We start from the raw sequence: 21,928 nt of genomic DNA, 5'->3' as shown, positions 1-21,928 counted from the left end.
AATTTGTAATTTGTAATTTGTAATTTGTAATTTGTAATTTGTAATTTGTAATTTGTAATTTGTAATTTGTAATTTGTAATTTGTAATTTGTAATTTGTAATTTGTAATTTGTAATTTGTAATTTGTAATTTGTAATTAGTAATTTATAATTTATAATTTGTAATTTGTAATTTGTAATTTGTAATTTGTAATTTGTAATTTGTAATTTGTAATTTGTAATTTGTAATTTGTAATTTGTAATTTGTAATTTGTAATGTAATTTGTTTCTTTGAATTTGTAATTTGTAATTTGTAATTTGTAATTTGTAATTTGTAATTTGTAATTTGTAATTTATAATTTATAATTTGTAATTTGTAATTTGTAATTTGTAATTTGTAATTTGTAATTTGTAATTTGTAATTTGTTTCTTTGAATTTGTAATTTGCAATTTAGTAATTTATAATTTGTAATTTATAATTTGTAATTTGTAATTAGTAAATTGTAATTTTTTTAATTACTTTGTACTTATAGTTTTGGTTTACATTTGATATTGTAATTACAAAGTAATTTCCAAGTAATTGCACTACTGTAGTAGTTGCAATTTTAATTCGTATTGTTGTTGTCACTTTTAATTGTAATGTTAAATGTAATGGTAATTATATTTTACGGAAAGCATGCTAATCTAAATAAATATTCTTATACAACCAAATATTGAAAACAAAATATTTTTAAAAACAATAGAATATATAAAAATAATCCGTTAATTCATGGTATATATAATATATACCGTTTTGTACCCCAAACTAAAAAAATAACTACATGCCGCCTTTATAAATTCATATGCAAGAACCAAAGCTTTATTGTTGTTGCTTAAACCATAGGAATATGGTTAGAAACAAAGCAAAGTGCATGAACAAAGTTAAAGTGACGTTGGATGAAGACACGTAAAACAAAAGCAAACAATAGTTACAATCCAGCAATAAGCAAACTAAGCCGGAATACCTCCACACATACATAGACTTAGAGCTAAAAATGCATGTGTCTGTGTGCTTATTAGAGATTCTAAAGAAATTATATTATTATTACAATAATAACGTGGCAATACAGAATCCAACTATCGCTATAGTACTTATGTACATATGAGCACACCCAGCATGCATACAAAAGCGGCTGGCGACAATAAGCCGAGGTGAAATGGGTGAGCGAGCAATAGGCGAAATGCAACAGTAAAATCTCCATTATGCATGGCTATGCTGTGTGAGTGGTTGTGGTTATGATGGCCGCATTATTTTTGTTGTAACATTTCAACAGTTAACTGTAACTGTGACAAAGAACAACAATATCAACAATGACACACGACAATTGCAACTATAATAAATATATGAAATTCATATACATAGTAGTACAGCTTGACGTTGTCAGTTGATGACCGATGCATGGGCGTGATTTTCAACAGCACACTCACACACATGCACATTCAATGAATGCATACACTCATGTATATATGTATGTCTGTTTAAGTGCGTGTTATTAAGCTCACACTAGCAACTTATTTAATGCAACTGTAAAAGCTGACACTTTACACAGACAAATGCACACATTTAATTACGCATACTCAGGCACACATATGTACATATGTGCGATGCGGTTTACATGACGTATGAGTGACAATTGACAATGTAGTCAAGCACCTATGCGAAAATTCATCACTTGTTTCACATTTTATATAAGTACATACCCGTATATATACATATATATATACAAATAATTATGATTGCCTGTATGTTTGTGTGCACTGCACATTTAAGTGTGTGACAGCAGTTATGCAGTTGACAGCAAATTGGGTAATTAACTGTGGGTTAAGTGAAAGACGCATGGATACTTGTAATTATAAGCATATTAATGCATATATTTACATATTTAAATGCATATTCGCATGAAAAGTGTTGGTATTTATTGATTTCTTTATTATGTATGAAATATAATGCTTTGAATGGTGCTTTAGTTACTAACGTTTTTAGATATTGCAAACCTACAATTGAGCTTTGAGCAATTGATGTGAAAATCGATCGTTAGTAAAAAGCATGAACTCTGATTTCTTAGAAAGTATCGATTTAGTGACATATGGCTTTCTGTACTCTGAATTCGTTGACTCTAACTTGGAAATAAAAGGAAGCATCTTATATACTGTTGACCTTCCATAACTCGAAGATCCCCATAACTTGAACTCTTACATTGACAATAGCGTTTAGAAATCAAATTTCATACATTTTAAAAGAGTTATCTATATCGTATGGAGGCGAACAAAACATATGATATTACACTTATATAAAAATAAAGGCATGAGATACAGATGTAAAGAGCCAAACAGTAGTAAACATGTTTTAACGTATGTACATAAGACTTTAAGCGGAGTAATTAAATAAAATTGTGTATAAATCTATATTTTACAGCTTTTTGATAAATGTTATGTTTTAATGAGATGCTCTATAACTCGAAGTTCTTTTGTAGATTGTGATGATTGAAGTTAGGCAAGTTCAAAAGTAATAAATTCAACAAAATCACTGGAAGTCAATTGGATTCGAGTAATAGTTTGGAGATACAGCCTGAAGAAGTTAGAAGTTGCGTTGCCATACAAAACTTTACAGGCGCTTTTCTCAAAACTGGTTTTTAAAATCGGTTGCTAATAATTCTCAAGAACTACTCAACATATCTTGATGAAACGTTTGACAGTTCTTCAAAATAAAATTAGCAAGGCCTTAGATTAAGGATATAAAAAAAAAAATATAAAATTTTAGGCACCTTTTTCCGGAAAAACATTTGTCAAATATACAATTAAAATTATTTTTCCTTTCTACAAGTTCCAGTCTTAACTAAATACATTATTTTATGTTCACTACAGATGATCCTATTATGTCGTTAATGTGGATGCAAGTTTGTCCAGAGGACTTGCCGGAAATGACGTCACAATGACAGAGCTTTTAATATGTTTTGCGTCTTTAAAATAATAAAAATTGTGAACACAATATTTCATAATTTATATTAAAAGATTTTTTTTAAAATAGCCGATTTTCCCCGAAGAGAGAGAGTGGGTGAAGAATCTGCAGAGCTTATAGATATAAATTTGTCTTCCATTCCCAACATTTTCAGCACTAAGAAGTGTTCCATATGTATAGTGGGCCCTTAATTCATTAGTTTTTTTCAGCTATGCTAAATACTTAATTTTTGTCCGAAGATATGAGACCGAACTAAGTTCCCTGAAGTACTACGTACACTACACTAGTGCGCTATCCTTAAACAGTTCTTCTCAATAGTGACACGACATTTTCTTTCCACTAACTTTTTACTGAGGATTTCTTCTATCTACATTCGAGGTTCCCTACATTTAAAAACAAAGAAAAAGCTTGACACGACTCACGAGTGATATGTCACAAAAAAGGGCCTCTACATGGAACACCCTTTATGTCACTTTTAGAATTTTTGTTCATATTGTACTCACTGTCTTGCTAGTATATTCATTCTAACCTCGATAACCTTTGGTCTTAGAGATACCGTTATTTTGTAATTAACGACTTAAATAATTTGATTTTGTAATATACAGTAGCGGACAAAAAAAACGGAACACTTACTTGCAGTGACTTTAAATCGATGTAGTGTCAACAAATCAAACTCTCATATACAAGAAAGTATACAAAGGTAGTCAAAATTATTTACACATCGGACGTTTTTTTGCAAGTTTCACACAAAAAGCTTTCGTTTGTTTTTGTTGTTGTCGCAGGGTAACAAAATGCTATGTTGTTGTAAACCTTGATCTATTCCCGAGAGAATGAAGTCAGTTTGGCACGAATAGCTAGAAATATAGCGGAGATATAAGCAAATGAACTACAGACTCGCAGTAGTCAAAAGTATTTACATACAACATGAACTCTATTATCCTGTTCTTATTTAATGATAACTTTAAAATTTTAATGTCCTGTATAAGTTCCTATTCTAAGGTGATAAATTCATAACCTTTGGCATCAATAACAGCCTGCTTTATGGTCCGAATTGATTCAACACAATTGTGCGCTAAGTTAACTGTTAATTTAGATCAAATCTAGATAATTTTAGCGTTTTCGGTTATTATATCAATTGTCCTCTGATATTTAACGAAAGACCAAACATTTTGACTAAAGTTTTGATCAGGGCTGTGCGGAGGTCAACTTGATTTACTTCATTTAAAACTTTTGTAGGTAAAGATCCTTCATGAAATGGAACATTGTCCTGTTGTAAAATGTGGGCAATAGTTGGAAAAGGCCGACTAACCACTACATTGGCATGGTCATGTGATATATCCGGATGATGTAGGGTCTCTAAATTAGTACCAAATCTTCAAAAGGAAAATGTAAGGAAAATGTCCCTAAAAAATCATAATGTCACTCCCGACTCTATTTAGCGTCTAAACTGTATTATTCTTCTTCTCACGTGGTAAATGCATAAAGCGTTTACTAAAGAAGCCCTTGAACTAAAATTCAGCATTATCTGCCCACGACAGGCTTTAGGATGCATTTCAAGGCAAATGAGAAGCATATCGCTTTTTTTGTTTCGGAAGTGGTCAACTTTATGCACAACAATGGTATTTATGTTACTATTTTTAAATGTCCTTAACAGTGTATCATCATTGACTGTTCATGCAATATGCTCATTCGATGATGCTGCAATATTAACAGGACTAATTGTGGGATTTTGTATGACAGTTCCTACTAATCTTCTGCATTCTCTTTGAGTTATCACAGGTTTCCGCCCAGTTATCTTTAAATTGTCCTTTTAATATTTCGTGTCCTTTTGTTTTAAACTTTATAAACAGTATTCCATCAAATTCTATAAATTTTAACTAACTCCGAAGCCGAAACCCGAGTCTTAAACTTAATTCCAGTCTCCAATCTAGTTATAATCGATAATTCCTTTGTTTTCGACATTTTATTTACCAATTTTTATATTTTAAGGCTGAGTTAGGTTGTTTTGAATGCAATAGAATCCAATTACTACTTCTGCTCAAACCAAATCCAAGGATAAAGGTTAAATCGCCATGTGTAAATACGTTTGACTACTGCGAGTCTTCAGTTCATTTGCGTATTTCTCCGCCATAGTTCTAGCAATTCTAGCCAAACCGACTTCATTGTAAGGGAAAAATAGGTAAAGATATGTATTAACATAAACATGTTAGACATTATTTTATTTAAATATTAGAGTGATTCAAAAAAAAAAAAAACAATTTTTTTTTCTTGCAAACAGGCTTAAAAGTTTCAATTCAACGTAAGAAGATGTCAGTTAAAATTTGAGCCCTTAATATTAATATTAAGACTGTCCGCATCGCTTGTTTCTATTTCCCGTAAGAATATCATGGAAAATTTATTCTCTGCACTTTTTGAATTGTATTGCTAGTCTGTCATGTATTATAAAAAAGAGACTTCCACTTGTCTTGGTAGAGAATTGAACGCTCTACAAAAAAGGTCTTCTATAATTTTTTGAGAAACCTAATAGTTTACAAGTTATTCAAGACCAAAGTTTAATTTATCGAAAATTTTAAGGTTTTTGATGCATTTCAGCGAATTTGATGGTTTTATTGGAATAAATTACTCAAAAAATTCATGTTTATCTGAAATTTAGTTTCTTAGACAATCATTGATAATAATTTTTTGCAATAATGCGACTAGTGAAACTCTTTGAAATCATTTTTAGCTTCTTAATATTAATCCTTGTACCGAAAGCCATCAACATACTAATTTAACCGTCTTGAACTTTTCATATCGTAGAAAGGAAATGTTAAGATATTAGAAATAACTGTTATACTCCTTGCAGAATTCACGCACACTCGCTATAAACTTTTACTCAAGCAGTCACTTGCAAAAGGATATTTACAAATATACGGGGGAATTTTGAAGCGAGTACCGTAACTCAACTTTGAATAAGAGTGGTGAATTTTGTTGACTGAGGAACACGTGAAAATGGGCTGCCAACATAGAAAAGACATGCCAAATTACGAGTGTCAATGCAAAGCAGCAAAATCTTTTTATAGATAATAATAGTTCTTGAAGGATAAGCATGTAATCAAAGCTTTGACGCTTGCATATGTATGTAGTACTTTCAGTCAAACGACTTTATTTTTGTTGCACATGCATATGAAGACCCTCAAAGCCAAAAAGCATTGAATTCAGCAATGGAGAATGTCAAAAATAAATAAGAGTCTGCAAAATGTGTTGCTAATGCAAGGAAATCTACAGAGAATTGCATTATTTTCATTTTATATTTTCGCATGGCATACATACAAACATAACACTGTGGAGGATAACAAATCACACACACACACACACACACACACACAACAAACACGCATTTGTGCAGCACACTGGGGTTGCATGTACACAAAGATGAAAAGTTCATTTCGTTCGTTTGCGAATTTGTGGCACCGAACCGCAAAACTAAACCAAAACCAGCACAAATGGGAAAAGTGTGCAATGAAAGAGAATTGGAACGAAGCGAAAGCGGCGGCAGTCAAAGGTAAAAAAGGCGAAATTCAACAAATACCCGTTGAGCCGAGACCAAGTCGCGTTTTTGCGAAGCCTAGCAAGAAACACACACACACACACACACACAAACAAACATATGGGTCCCCAAGGGGATTCCAACAGGCCACAGAGCCAGCAAAAGCAACAAAGGTAGAAGCACGCCAATAGCACAGACTAGCACACACACACACACGCACACATGCCGACTGCATGCGCTTTGGTAATTCGTTTGGGGTCGGAAGGCAAACGGGCTGTCTCATATATAGAATAATACCAAAGTAGACTACAGTTGGATCAGTGTGATGCCTCTTTTGCTTCGGCACAGCGTCGGCGCACTGCATGAAATCGATTACCGAAAGGATTCAACCACATTCCACAGCACATATGTGTGCCACACACACACACACACACACTGACATGCACTTAAAACGAAGTCACGAACAACAGCGTGAAATGAAACGAGCACAATGACAGCTAAAACAGCCAACCGTTGAGGTTGGCGGCAGGCAACGAAGCCACGAAACACGATGTTGAAAGTTGCCTTCAACACAACGCTGTGCTGTGTATTGACATGCAACGCCTGTTTCACTTTCATGGCGTTCAAATTGCGAAATAGAGAATTGGCCGTTCGAGTAACGGTATGCACGAAGTGTTGAAGCTATGCTCGAATTTGAGCAAAAGAGAGAGCGTAAGCTGAGTGCAATGCAGGTGAGAATGAGAGCGAGAATTCGTAAATATTTTATGAGAGTAAGCTGTATGGTGAGGGGCGAGAGTGAGTGAGCGCGCTGGCGGATGGGTGTGTGTGTGTTTGAGGGAGCCAGCGAACGACTGTAGGAAAGCGCTTTAGATGGGAGTGCACGAAAGCCGTTGTTCGACTAAATGGAGAACGCATTTTATATTATTTTCGAACAACTTCGAATTTCGAAACATTCGCGGTTATGACCGCATAAAGAACGAGAAGAAAGGATTTTAATAACAATAAAAATGATTTTCAGGAAATAATAATGTTTTGAGCTTCAACTGTACAATAAAATAGATTTCAAAAAGCATTTTTACTTCCAAATGCTTTCAAAACGCTTCTAAATTTCATTTTTTAATTTCGAAAACCGTTAAAATTCACTTCGATTTAGCGAAACCTAACCATACATATGCTCAAGTCTTTCAACGTTCGCACTTCGCGCTGCCAGAGTCCTTTTCTACACCAACATCTAGCAGTTCTCAACTGGTTAGTGTATTCCAAAATACCATTCGTAATAAGCCGAAGCTGTTGTTTGGCATCGTCGACGTCGCTGTCGCCGTCACAGCTGACGATGAACGTAGTATACAACTCGCAGCTTGACTGGCTGCTGCCGCTGACTGTTGGCCCGCTGTGTGTGTTGGGGGACCGTGTGTGTTTGGACTTGGCTATGACGATTTTGCAATTTTGGCCAATACGTTGCGTTTCAGTAAGAAAAGCGTCGCCTAACGGTTTAGTACGTACGCTTTGCGTTTTTAGTTGGGGTAATTTTGCGGTTTGTTCGTGTTCGTTCGTAGTTTTATCACAACGAGATATCAAAGGAAATATAAATAATGCATTGTAATTGAAAACCAACAGCTAACAAACAGAAAACGAAAAAATTGAAATAGCAATAGAAATAAACAAAAAAAAGGAGGCGTAATAATGAATGCCATGATGACAGCGCGTAAAAGTAACACTTGACTGAAGTTTGTTAGTTATTATGATTTATAATACATGGTTTATGCTTGCAATGCCGTTTCGCTGAATTAATGTGATTACGCTCGGTTGCATTTCAATGGCGGAAATCAATTCATTTAAACAATGAAACAGCAGCAGCATAGAGACAAATAAAATGCATAGTTTTTCTTCTTTTTTTTGCGTTGGTTTTAGGCTGTGTAAAATGGCGTAAATAAAACTCGAAGAGAAATCAATTATTTTAGCGTTGATTCAGTTATTTATCTAAACGAATAAATTACTACTTTTTCGATAAATATGTTGAGGGGTTCATGTTTATTTTGTTTCACCGGCAAGATTGGTTTAATTTATTTTATTATTAATTTAGTAATTTAAAAATTTATAATTTATACTGAGTAATTTACCAATTTTTTTAAGAAATATTTAAATTAATATAATATTTTAAATAATGTAATACAAAATTAAAAAACTAAATATAATATGTTTAATAAAAATGACAACTAAAGAATACTAAAACAATACAAAACATATGTTTTTTTTTTAATTATTTAAATACAAGAATATCTGTTTGTGCTGTTTAAATTGCAATAATAATAATTTTTTTTTGAAAAAATAAGAAATGAAATTAGCATAAAAATTTTATTGAAATACTTAGTTTTTGTATAAAAATATTATTTTAAAACACATATATATTGTGCTTTCTAATTAAAAAATTAAAAATATGGTCATAAAAATATTACAATATGAAATATTATAAAAAATATTTTTTAATATCTAACTTTTTTCAATATTATTAAAAATATATAGATTATTAGTATTTTATATATAATATAATTTTAATATTTTATATCTAATATAATGTTAATATTATCGAATTAATTTAATTTTTAAACGTTCTGTTATTGTGTATTACTTGTTGACTTTATATTTTTTTTTTCGAAAAGTAATTATGAAAATTAATTATTTTAAAAGCATTATTTAAAAAAAAAAATATTTTTTAACAAAAAATTTTTTATTAAATATTTACCTTTTTAAAAATATTTTAACAAATTTTTATTAAATATTTAGTACTTGAAAAATATTTTAAATACTTCGTATTGGTAAAATTAGATTAAAGTTGGCATATTTACAATATGAAGCTCATGCTGGTGTTTAAATAAAAAATAATTTAAAAAAAATAATTATTAAAAATTTTACAGTAAGTTAATAATTAAAACAGTGAATTTTAATTAATATGACACAATATGTTAATAATATTTTAGTACATAAAAAATTTAAATTATTAATTCCATAAAAATTAAACATTGCCGCTAATTTAAATATTACTGAAAATTTATAAATTAACATATATGAATTGCTAACTTTAATTAAAAGCATTTTTGTTTTTTTAGAAAATTTAAAATTTGAATTTGAAGATACTTTCGAGATATTCTTAAGTGGTGTGCTTACTAGCTTTTATCAAATATTACTTAAAGGTTCACAACAGAGATACAACTTTGATTATATAACAAATTATAATTCAGAAAATCAAAATATAACTGAATTTTTTTTTTTTTTTAAAAATTATAATAAATAAATATTTTTTTTTTTTAATTTTTAATAATTTTGAATCCATAAAACAAGTTTCAAAAATAATTTCAAACTTGCAAAATAAATCAATATTGAACATATAATATTATTTTTTAATTGAAAAGAAAATGTGAATTTTTCTTAATAAAATATCATTAAATAACTTAAGGCGATTAAATAATATATAAACAATAATAATTTAATTAAAGAAAGATACTCAATTATTCCGTATAATATTTTCCTATGCGAGATGAAACATTATAAATAAATTAATAATATAATAAATACATTTTTTTAATTAATTTTTAATATTTTCAAATCCAAAAACAAAGCTTCAAAAATAACTTCAAACTTGAAGAATAAATACATATTGAACAAATAATATTTTTTTTATTGAAAATAAAATGCGAATTTTTCCTTTGTGAAATTTCATGTAAACAGCTTATTTAGGTCGATTAAATGATATTTCACAATAAGCATTTAATTTAAAAAAATTTCTCTATCCTTCCGTTTAACTTTTTCCAATGCGAGATGCAACATTTTTTCAAGCATTTGATTCATAAGTAAAAAATTTTAAAAATATATAAATTTTATTTATTTTATTTATTTATAATTTTTAACGGTGAAAATATGAATTTCAATTCAATTAAGTTTTATTAACACAACAAATGATAAAACTTTGAAGACTATAGCTTTAATAATTTTTTTTTTAATATTTTACAGGATTTAGAAATGTGTAAAATAATTTATTTCTTTTTGTTGAAAAGGGTTTCATAGGGTTTTATAGAAGTTTTCGCCTCCAAATTATACTGCACAGTGAGATATTTTTTCTAATTTTTCACAAATTTATGTTTCTTATAGCCACCACACTTTCTTTATTACCTCAGTAAAGAATAAAATCTTAATGTATTTAATGTATAAAATAATTTTTGCTAAATTTAATAATAAACAGCCAATGCTCAGCTGCACAACACTCTTTAAAATAAATAAATAAATTATTTGAAATAATTTTTAAGATTTTTGTTTATATTTCTTGTGAATAAAAATTATAAAATTATCTGCTTTGTTTTCGAATAAATTTAATAGGTATGTACTGATAATTTAAATATATTTTATTATAAATTAATAAATAATTTATTTTAAATGATTTTTAACAATTTTTCAATATTTTTTGTGAATAAAAATTATACGATTTTTTGCCATATTACGAATAAATTTAGTGGTTATTTTATACTTTTTATTTTTTTTTTACAAATTTACCGAATTTTCTAACTTTCGTCTTTTAATTATTATTTTCACATTTACAAACGTTTTAGTGCATAAATGAAATCAACAAAGTTATGTGAAAACCAAACTTTTCAATATTTACACGCTAATCAAAAGCAGCAATTAAATTAACCACAAACTTTCCAGACCAGATTTCAAAGTGTTTGCGTCAATTTTTTTACACAAATTATATATTTTTTCATACAGCTGAATATACGCGGCATTGAAAGCGAGCGCAACAGACAAATTAAAAATTAAAAGCGAGCAAGTTTCATAAAAGCCGCCATAACAACAGCAGTGGCTGACCGACATAGCGCACAGCACTTGCGGTGTGAAAAAGCGCCAGAAACAACGCGTACACCCCGACATTACACATTAACACGCGCCGAGTGCTGACAGTGATTAGTGACAGCTGATGGTGATGACGTGGTGTTACGATTTGTAGCTGAGCTAAAAAAAATATTAGTTACTCGAAAGTGTACGCGGCGCGACGGTTGTTTTAAGAAAAAAATAAATATTAATATTTCAAAAGTGTAGAAAAATTACAATTTCTTAAGACATATAACAACAAACTTTTCTATAATTTAAACAAAAATTAAAAGCGAAATATTTGTTGCATACGTTGGTGGCGGTTGCGTATACGTAACATTGCTGAATTGCAGCTTCCTTCCGGTTGAATGACCATATAAAACGCAGCAATGTTGTTGCCCTCGTTATATACATATACATATATAGCGAAATAAAACTGTAGTGAGTGTCTATAGTATATATGCAGCAGTGTTTTTGTGCGAGTACGAGAAAGTGAGTGAGAAAACTAAGCGAATAAGCGTAAAGCGTAGGAAGCCAGATTGAAGTGCTAGCTAAGGCAACAAGCAACCTAGAAAATACAAACACACGCACACACACATACATATTTATATAAACACACATAAAATACATAGTGGTCTACACACTTGAAGTAAATAGTACATATGTGTGCCATAAAAGTCGAGCTAACGAGTGCAACTAGCAACGACGAAGCGTTGCAAGTCAAGATACATGCCGCACAGCCAACGCTAGTCAGCAATTGAAAACCGAAAGAAAAGTGAAAATTCTATTGTATGCGAATGTAAAACGGCACGAGAAAAAACACACACACACACAGAGAGGCAGAGTGAAGCAGAAAAATATTGGTAAAATTGTCATTATAAATCTAACAGACGCAGACGCTTTGCAAACGAAAATCGAGGCAGCAGCAGCTGCAAGAAAAAAAACAATAGCAATAAGAGTAAGACAGCGAGGTGTTGGTGCGACAGTTGGAAGCAGCGGCGGCAGCAGCAGACGACAGCAGCTTTTACACACAAAGTGCTATAAATTAACGTACGACGACCTTAAGCGAAGTTCAGAGACAGCCAAAAGTAGAGGACAGCAGCCGTAGACGCCCACAACTAAGCCGGTTGAAAGTGGTAAACGGTTAGCAGAATAGAGAAGAGAATAGTGTCTGTGTGTGTGCGAAGAAGGAGAAGCAGAAGTAGAATTTTAGCAACAGATTTACCTTGCAAGCTGGTAGACCAAGCCGTCGACGCCGTTTGTTGACACTCTCACTAAAGATAAATCAATAAGTGGAAAAGTACAAGTGCAACCACACACACACACGCACACCCACACATACTTAGAGTACATTTGGTGCACTTTAATGTCCATGCAGCAGTGTTGAGAGCGCAAAAGTAGCGGCAAAATATTTGAATTGCCACGGCAAGCAAACGTCCAGGCGCGCCAAAAGCAAACGGCCACACAGCCACTCAGCCAGCCAGTCAGTGGCCTTCAACACCGCACCACACCACACCGTACAGCATCAACTCCATCCACTTTTTGTTTTTAATAGTGTCAAGCCAACGGGCGCCCAGTTGCCGCCAAGTAAACGCCGCCACCGACGACTACCATTAACCCAGCACTTGTCGTTGTTGTTGTTGTAAAACTTTGAAGTAGCAAACCGGCAAAATTCATTCGCAAATTATGTTGGCCATGTCAACACTGATGATGCCAGCGCCCACCATAGCAATGGGCGCGCCGCCGCCGATTACAATGGGACCACATAAGCCACCGGAAACGAAGCTGCTCGCCATACATCCGGCAGCTGTTGCGGCGGCAAATGGCGCTGGCAATGGCGGCGGCGGTGGCCAGCAGTCGCATCTACAGCATAACGGTCAACATCCGCAATCGCAACAACAGCAGCAGCAACAGCCGCCACCGAATCAGCAACAACAGCAATCCCAGCAGACGCAGCAGCAACAGCAACAAATCTCAGTCGGCAATAATAACAGCAACAAGCCAGGTGAGTGTGAGGGGGGTATTGTCTTAAGTGTTAGCTGGTTTTTGCATTTGAGTGGTTTTTGAAAATTATATGTAGCAGTTAAAGCCAGCAGGCTCTGTCTGCGGCGGTGGGGGGCTCAAGTGAGCTGCCAGTTGTGTCTTTTCAGCTTGCCATCAGCGAAATAACATTGGTGTCACTACTGTTGGCTGTTTTGCTTTGAGGCGAAATTCTAACATTTACAGTTATTTTTAGGAGGGTGAAATTTTGAGAAAAAAAATTTTGAAAATTTCGAAAAAACATTTTTTTCGATTTATTGAAAGAAACACTTTTTCAGAACCCAATATGATTTTATATCCAAAAAATAAAAAACAAAATTCCAAAAATAAATAAATTAAAATCCTTACATTCTCAACTTAGCCACTTTATTGTGGCAAATAGTACTCTTAAAATAATTTATCTGGTCGCTTTTGCATTGTTTTATTTGTGTTTTGTTAATTTGTTTTTGTTTTTTCGGCTTGCCAGCCAATCAAATGATTCATTACAGTATTATTTATTCAACGCATTGCATTAAAGTCTGTTATATAAATATATCGCGCAGGCATTTGCTGGTGCCAACTTTGTGTTTCCTGCAATAAATTTTACAAATTATTTTGCTTTCTGGCATTAATATGTCACATACTCGAGATAAGCAATGATAAATGCAATTTAAGCATCGATTGCATTGCGAGTAGTCTCTTTTTTTAATTATGTAATTTTTTATTATGCGTTAAAATTGCGCCATACTTTTGTGTTGTGTGACCGACTTTAGTCAGGGGAGAATTTTTCATTTATTTATGGCAATTTGATAAATATCATACAAAATATTTTAATTCTCGAAAACTTTGGAGAATATTGAATACTGGTTCGAACGCAAAAGTCCTCTTTATCTAGGCAGGTTAGATGGATTTTAGCTGTCCCTAAAATGTTTAGCTGTTGGCAGTTAAGTACTTTTCAATTTTTTTTCTTCTGAAATAATGCTTTGTTTCGAACAATGTCTTAGATTTTTTTATATTTTTTATTTTATTTTTTATTAAATTGTTTTTACATACATATATTTTTTTTGTGAAAATCACTTTCTTAGGCTAAAAGACAAAGGTTATCGTGGACTTACATATAATCTTTCAATACGTTTTCACGATTAAATCATAGAGAGTCAATTGAAAGTTTGAAAAACTCCATAATAAGTATATGGGGGTTAGGGAAATTATTGAACTGATTTTACCCATTTTGAGCGCACTGTGGTCCACTTAAGGTACAGCACCTTAAGTCACTATTTCTGCAAACTTTTATTATGATAACTTCACTGGTGCTACATTTATACAGTTTAAATTTAATATTGTGTTATATGGAAAGGTGGTTGTAATCCGATTTCAGTAACTTTTGAATTGTAGCATCACGATATCACAGAAATGCTATATATATATATATATATATATATATATATTTGGCGTAGGAACCGCTTTAAGCGATTATAGCCGAAATGCTACATACTTAGTACAAAAAAACATGTGTACGAAATTTCATCAAAATAACTTAAACCAATGTAACCCATGGAAAATTTTGTCGATTTACGTGATTTTTTTTTAAGAAAGAACTAAATCGAATATTTCGAAACTTTCGGGCCATAATAAGGTATATTTTCATCCATATTTTAAAATTTTTTTTACAAAAATATTGATGACGGAGTTTTGTGCTGTCTACGGAGGTGCCAAAATGAAAAGTTCCCAACTGTTGACATGATTCAAAAAGTTTTTAAAATTGAATGTATTTCCTATACAATGACCTAAGATTTTTGAAAAATATCAAAAACTAACAAAATGTCGTTTTTTAATATAAAATTGGCCGTTTTTTTTTAATGCCGAATTGACAATTTTCAACCAATCAAAAAGATCAAAGACATTATATATATATTTTCAAGAATAATCAATATTAATTAGAAGTCGATCGGTCAATTTCGTTCAAATTCGTTGAATTATAATGTGAGCAATTTTGAAAACTGTCGTTTAGAACACTGTCCTTCAAAAATAATGCAAGATACGACCTTATCGCTTTCATAGGATATTTTTAAAAGTATAAAATTCGATTTTTGAAAGTGTCACACCTTAAGGTTTACTCAACAACTCTATATCTAAATCGCTTGTTTTGATGTTACAAATAACAATTAGATGAAGAAGAAAACTCGGTGAAGCATGTTAACGATAAGTGTATAAAAAGTAAGGGAGGATATTACATATCGCTCTCAACTCAAAAAAGTCGATTTTTCAAGAGAGCGATTTAAATTTTTCAATTGTCTCTTATTTAGCAAATATCGAAAAACGTCATAACTTTGTTGAATAAACTAGTGACTAGTTATATGTTTAATAAAATGCTGAGCATAAGTGGACAAAAAAGAGTGCACTAATGCTTTTTCTTAGGCATAAACGTGACCCCTTTTGAATTGTGCCGTTATTTATGAAAAAAATAGAAAATAATTTCGCTGTCATAAGTTAAATATGTCGTTATTGCTCAAAAAAATGACACATATTTTTTTTTTCAGAAATTAAACAAATTTTCTATCGTTCTTGTATTTTCAAATTGCAAATATTTTCCATGGCTCCTTTTTCGGTTGTAAACTAATGGTGGGGCATGTAGTAGTTAGTGTAGAATTATAGAAAGCTGTATTGATAATGTTTTGGAAATTGGAGAATGAACTGTTTGTTACTGGGGTAATTTTAACTGACGTTACTGTTATTGTTGACAAAGGCCTCATATCATATCGAAAACATACAGAAATACTCAAATCACTTCTTAGACAGTAAAATACTTTCGAAATCTGTCGCTTACATATACAAAAACTTAAAACTCACCGCTTCAACTTGTATTTGCTTTCATAAAATCACTGTCAAACTAAATATAATTCATTTTAAATATTCGAAATTCTTGAATACCGCAAATTCTGAAGTAAAATGCAAATGAAATTATCGTTAAACACTTTATGCTAAACAAAGCCTCAATAACAAAACAATCTTCATAGTTTGTTGTGAAACATAAATGGTGAGCAGCCTAATTAAGGATGGTGGGTGCAGAACAGAAGCCTCGTTCGTTAGCTCAGCTCAATGAAAGTATTAAAAGTAATAACAATTTAAGCTGCAGCCTACATAGGCAGCAAACAAGCAACAACAAAAATATTATAAATAAACATTAAAAGTAACAATAACAACAACCACAAAGATGTGGCTTACCACAGAATGCAAATAAGAGAAACAGACGCAAGAAGCTGCAAAAAAAATGAACAGCGCAAGAAGTGGAGCAAAAGCCAACAAACAACAACAAACATTTTAAAGGAAAACCGCCAAGCTGACGGAGTTGAGTCGATGAACTACGTCAAATACTGTATATAAAATAGTTAGTTTAAATCACAACAACAACAACAACTGATTTTGTTGCAGAGAAAGTGGCGAATTTTGCAACTTGTATACAGAATTTAATTATTAGCCGGAGTGAAAAATTCCACACTTCAGATGGATGTGGATGAGTGAGGAACTCTTAGTTTGTCAGACTTTGAAGATGAAAAGCGCACAGTTATGAAGCGAAGAAGCTTTAGCATTGACTAAGCGTCGAGTGTATGTATGTTTATTTTTATATAGCTGAAGTTGGTGAAGTAGCTGCTCTCAGCGCTTGGTAGTAGGGGGCCTCAGCGATGATAATTGGAATAGAAGTTGCTGCAAAAAGCTGGCCAACCACTTGTCAAGACAGAAAGACATAGATGAATGTGAACTGACAGCTAACGGCTATTGCTAATGTTTTTGCCAAGTACAAACTGGTATATAGTGCACAATGGATTAATGCTTGGAGATGTGTGGGCGAAATGAACAAATGTTGATATCTAAATTCTAGAACTGTAAAACTCCAAAACTTCTAAACAAGTGAAGCGAAAATATATACATACATATGTGGAAATGGAATTTGAAAGAGAAGAAATGTTCTTGCATATACTAAACACATATGCGCGATTTTGACTAAAGCAAGAAATATTTTTCTTCTTAATCTTATTAGTTCAACAAAATACTATATCTCTAATATTTTTAAAATATATATTTTAGGAAAGTATTCATACCAATGGAGAATTCAAATAGTCTATTCTAGGTATTTTTCAAAAAATTGTTTACAGAGGCTTGCTTGCATTCATTCATTTTAAATATTATATATATTCATCTCAGATTTTAACTCTAACACTCAGTCCTTTTTAATACGGCAATAGAAAATATCAAATATATTCAGAGATTATTTATTCTATAAATAAATCCCACCTGTTCAATCTGACTATCGAAATCACAGATGGCTCTGTCGGCATTAAAATATCAGGTTCTCAAATAACGATCTCCAAGAGTTTTTACGACTCTAATTGTAAATACCCAACTCGCTAACCAATTTTTTGATGTAAAATGGAAGCAATAGCAAGAGACGTCGGAGGGAGAATGGGGTGGCAGTCCGTGGTCCCTGGTTCTTTACGACTTGGAGTCTATAGGAGCGTAAAAGGGAAGGCGAGGTAAAAATTTCTAGACACTACATTTTTTTTTATATTTTTCAACATTCGCCAGACTTGGATTAAAACACCTTCCGCAAACCCAACGAATTGGCTAGAATCGAGATTCCAAACGCTTTGTCAAATCGTGAGTGTCTTCTTTGATCTATTAGGAATGTTTTTGGCATTATACAGATCTGCCTCTTAACCTAACCTAACCTAACCTATAATTCTTCTTCTTCTTGACTGACGTAGTCACCGCTTAAGCGGTTATAGCCGAGTCCACAATAGCGCGCCACGCATCTTTCCTTTTGGCAGTTTGGCGCCAATTGGTAACATCAAGTTCTCCACCTGGTCATTCCATCGGAGTGGAGGTCTCCCTCTTCCTCGGCTTCCACCAGCGGGTACTGCATCGAACACTTTCAGAGCTGGAGCACTTCCGTCCATTCGAACAAGATGACCTAGCCACCGTAGCCGCTGTCTCTTTATTCGCTGGACTATGTCTATGTCGTCGAATAACACATACAGCTCATCATTCCATAGTCTGCGGTATTCGCCGTTGCTAATGTTTAAGGGACCGTAAATCTTCCACAAAACCGGATCTTGACATCGTCCACGCTTCTGCACCATAAAGCAGGACGTGAATGATGAGTTACTTGTACAGTTTGGTTTTTGTTCGTCGAGAGACGACTTTACTTTTCAATTGCGTTCACCATCTAAGTCTGGAAAAAGCATAATAAACGGCGCGGTTGTTGCTTCCGATGATATCGTTATCTTCGGCGTACGCCAGCAGCTGTACACTCTTATAGAAGATTGTACCTTCTCTATTTAGCTCTGCAGCTCGTATAATTTTTTCCAGCAATAGATTGAAGAAGTCGCACGATAGTGAGTCACCCTGTCTGAATCCTCGTTTGGTATCGAACGGCTCGTAGAGGTCCTTCCCAATCCTGACGGGGCTTTTGGTGTTGCTCAGCGTCAGCTTACACAGCTGTTTTAGTTTTGAGGGAATACCAAATTCAGACATCGCGTCTCTAAGGCAACTCTTTTTCGTGCTGTCAAAAGCAGCTTTAAAATCGACAAAGATATGGTGTTTGTCGATCCTCATTTCACGGGTCTTTTTCAAAATTTGGCGCATGGTGAATATCCAGTCAGTTGTGGATTTTCCAGGTCTAAAACCACACTGATAAGGTCCAATCAGTTTGTTGACGGTGGGCTTTAGTCTTTCACACAGTACGCTCGATAGAACCTTATAGGCGATATTTAGTAAGCCTCCCACGGTAATTTGCACAGACTGTGTGGTCTCCCTTTTTGAGGATTGGGCAGAGTACACTGAGATTCCATTCGTCGCTTCTTCGCTTAACAGTTAGACCCCATATTTCTTTCTCACATTAACACCTAACAACCATCTAGAATACTATTTATATGCTCTTTAAATAACTGTTTTAAAAAGTAAAATAACAACTGCAACACGCAAACTCCGCACGATTGCAGAATTCACTCGAAGGTCATCAGTGGTTTCGTTTGCTGGCGCACCGCATTGCATGAATGCCTTTAATTTGCGCTCCAAGAAGTTGCGCGACCGCAGTGTCACCAAACGCTGATGAATAGCGGCAAATTAGTGTGCACAACACTAACGGAATAACCGCGAATTTGCATGCGATAGACAAAACCAAGCGCCACTTCAACTGGTAAACCGCAAAAGCGCAGATACGCAGATACGTGGATGGGCATACTCAACTGGCCGCAAATAATACGCAAAACAATGACCAAGCGGAAAATCTCGTATAGCCTACAATGCTATTGCGTAACACACGCGCTGCTACATATCTAAACTTTGGAAATTTAATTTGTTATTTAAGCTGTTAAGTGTTAGACTTGCCAAAGCCATTACAACGGATTTTATTCTCTCGTGCAACACAAACAACCATTGAATAGCTGTAGGCACTAAAAAAAGCCACGACTAACTGTTGGCAATTTGCGACTACAATACAGATAAAATACAGCGCCAGCATTGCCAGCCTGCTGCAATACGATCAATGCAACGTCAATTTCATTGCGTTTTAAATAGATTTAGAGCCGTGTTGCACACAGAGCTAAATGGTTGCAGAATTGAAATCTAGACACAGATACACAGGCAACACCAGAAAAAAGCAACAAAAAAACAACAAAAAAGGCTGGCATGTGGTTGTTGCGGTGTGCGGCGGGTGTTGGGGGGCGGTAGGCAAACACGCTGTCTATGCGCTTGTCTGCGGCAAAGTTAGCAGGCGTTGAAATTTCGAATTGCCGGCGTGTCAGCCAGCCAAACCAACAGCAAGCGTGCGTCTAAATGTCGCGCAACTGTGCCTGTGTTTCATCATCAAATCAGTTGCTCTGAAATTGTTTTACTGTTCGTCGTTGATTTGCTCACTGCATTTTCTTTTTTTCAGTTTCTGTTTTCAGTTTCTGTTGCAGCTGTTTTGTTGTTGTTGTTGTCTCTCTGCGGGTGTTTCTATCGTTACTGTGTGCTTCATGCTTGCCTTGAGTGCAATTTTCAATACAAATACAAACAAGTATTTCAAGGATGCGTTGCCATCGTTAAAAGTTCGCTGGCAATCCATTGCCGACAGACAACAAACACATACTCGCACACACAGGCGCTGCGTTGTGGCATAGTGGGTGGGTGAAAGAGAAAGCGTTTCATAGACGAGTGGCTTGCAGTTTAACTGCTGTGTGCAACGATCTCTCGTTGAAGTCAAACATTGCATAGGCTCTGGCAAATATGTGGAAACGCAGCGCATACTGTATGCAAATGTACTAGTGTTGAACTAGTTGCGGTTACAGCTGGAAACAATTGAATTATGGAAAACAAGATTGTATTGACAGAGGGCGCTCAGAGTATTATCTATATATTTATTGACTCCTAACTCATTGAAACGATTTTGGTTTGTACCCAAATCGCGTAAATGAAATCTGAAATTTGTTTCTGCGTAGTTTAAAAGTTTTCAGAATAACTTATATTTATTATTTAATTAAACTCTCTTCATGTAAAAAAATATCCCGCTAGATGACGCCACAATCTTGTTATTACTAAAAGTCATATTTATTATCCAATTTGGGTCAAGTTCGGGATTTATATATTGGCCAGCTAAAAAGTAGTCTTCCAAGCTGTGGTGGAGACAAATGAACTCATATGTCTTTGGTTAATTTTGAAGTTTTAAAAACTGAATTTTCGAAATGGAGATCCAACAAAAAGGCTTCATATGGATTTAGTGATAACAATATCGAGCAGTCTGAATCAATTAGGGCTATATAATGGATTGAATAGATTTTAATACCAGTATGTGTATTTTTATACTCTAGCAACAAAGTTGCTACGAGAGTATTATAGTTTTGTCCACATAACGGTTGGTTGTAAGTCCTAAAACTAAACGAGTTAGATATAGGTTTATATATATCAAAATGATCAGGGTGACGAGAAAAGTTCAAATCCGGATGTCTGTCTGTCTGTCCGTCCGTCCGTGCAAGCTGTAACATGAGTAAAAATTGAGATATCTTGATGAAACTTGGAAGACGTATTCCTTGGCACCATAAGAAGGTTAAATTCGAAAATGGGCGTAATCGGACCACTGCAACGCCCACAAAATGGCGAAACCGAAAACACGTAAAGTGCCATAACTAAGCCATAAATAAAGCTATGGAAGTAAAATTTGGTATGAAGGATTGCACTATAAAGGGGCATATGTGGATGTAATTTTTTGGGGAAGTGGGTGTGGCCCCGCCCCTTACTAAGTTTTTTGTACATATTTCGTAAACCACTAAAGCTATATCAAGGAAACTTTTTGTATTGGTTTATTTTAGGTACTACCTTATACAGTCCAAAAATGGACGAAATCGGATTGTAACCACGCCCACCTCCCATACAAAGGTTATGTTGAAAACTACTGAAAGTGGGTTAACTCAATAAAGAAAAACGCAAGAAACACTAAATTCACATAAGAAATGGCTTATGGAAGCTACACTCAGATTTTTTTACAAAATAGAAAATGGGCGTGGCATCG

The 21,928-nt window shown here is 33.6% G+C and overlaps 1 protein-coding gene across 2 annotated transcripts in view; it reads left to right on the top strand.

The window, feature by feature from the left end:
- Positions 1–7,966: 7,966 nt before the first annotated feature.
- The window catches only part of LOC105217139 (cytotoxic granule associated RNA binding protein TIA1), a 299,387-nt gene continuing 285,425 nt past the window's right edge, over positions 7,967–21,928 (top strand). For both annotated transcript variants that reach the window (XM_054230805.1, XM_011191997.3), the window contains exons 1-2: positions 7,967–8,235; positions 11,263–13,369. In XM_054230805.1, coding sequence (XP_054086780.1) covers positions 13,051–13,369 — 319 coding nt within the window. In that variant the 5' untranslated portion in view covers positions 7,967–8,235; positions 11,263–13,050. The remainder of the gene's footprint in view (positions 8,236–11,262; positions 13,370–21,928) is intronic.

This window comes from Zeugodacus cucurbitae, chromosome 2 (genome assembly GCF_028554725.1).
Source record: "Zeugodacus cucurbitae isolate PBARC_wt_2022May chromosome 2, idZeuCucr1.2, whole genome shotgun sequence".
NCBI lineage: Eukaryota > Metazoa > Arthropoda > Insecta > Diptera > Tephritidae > Zeugodacus > Zeugodacus cucurbitae.
The sequence above is the reverse complement of the archived record's forward strand: the minus strand, read 5'-3'. Positions and strand labels throughout refer to the sequence as shown.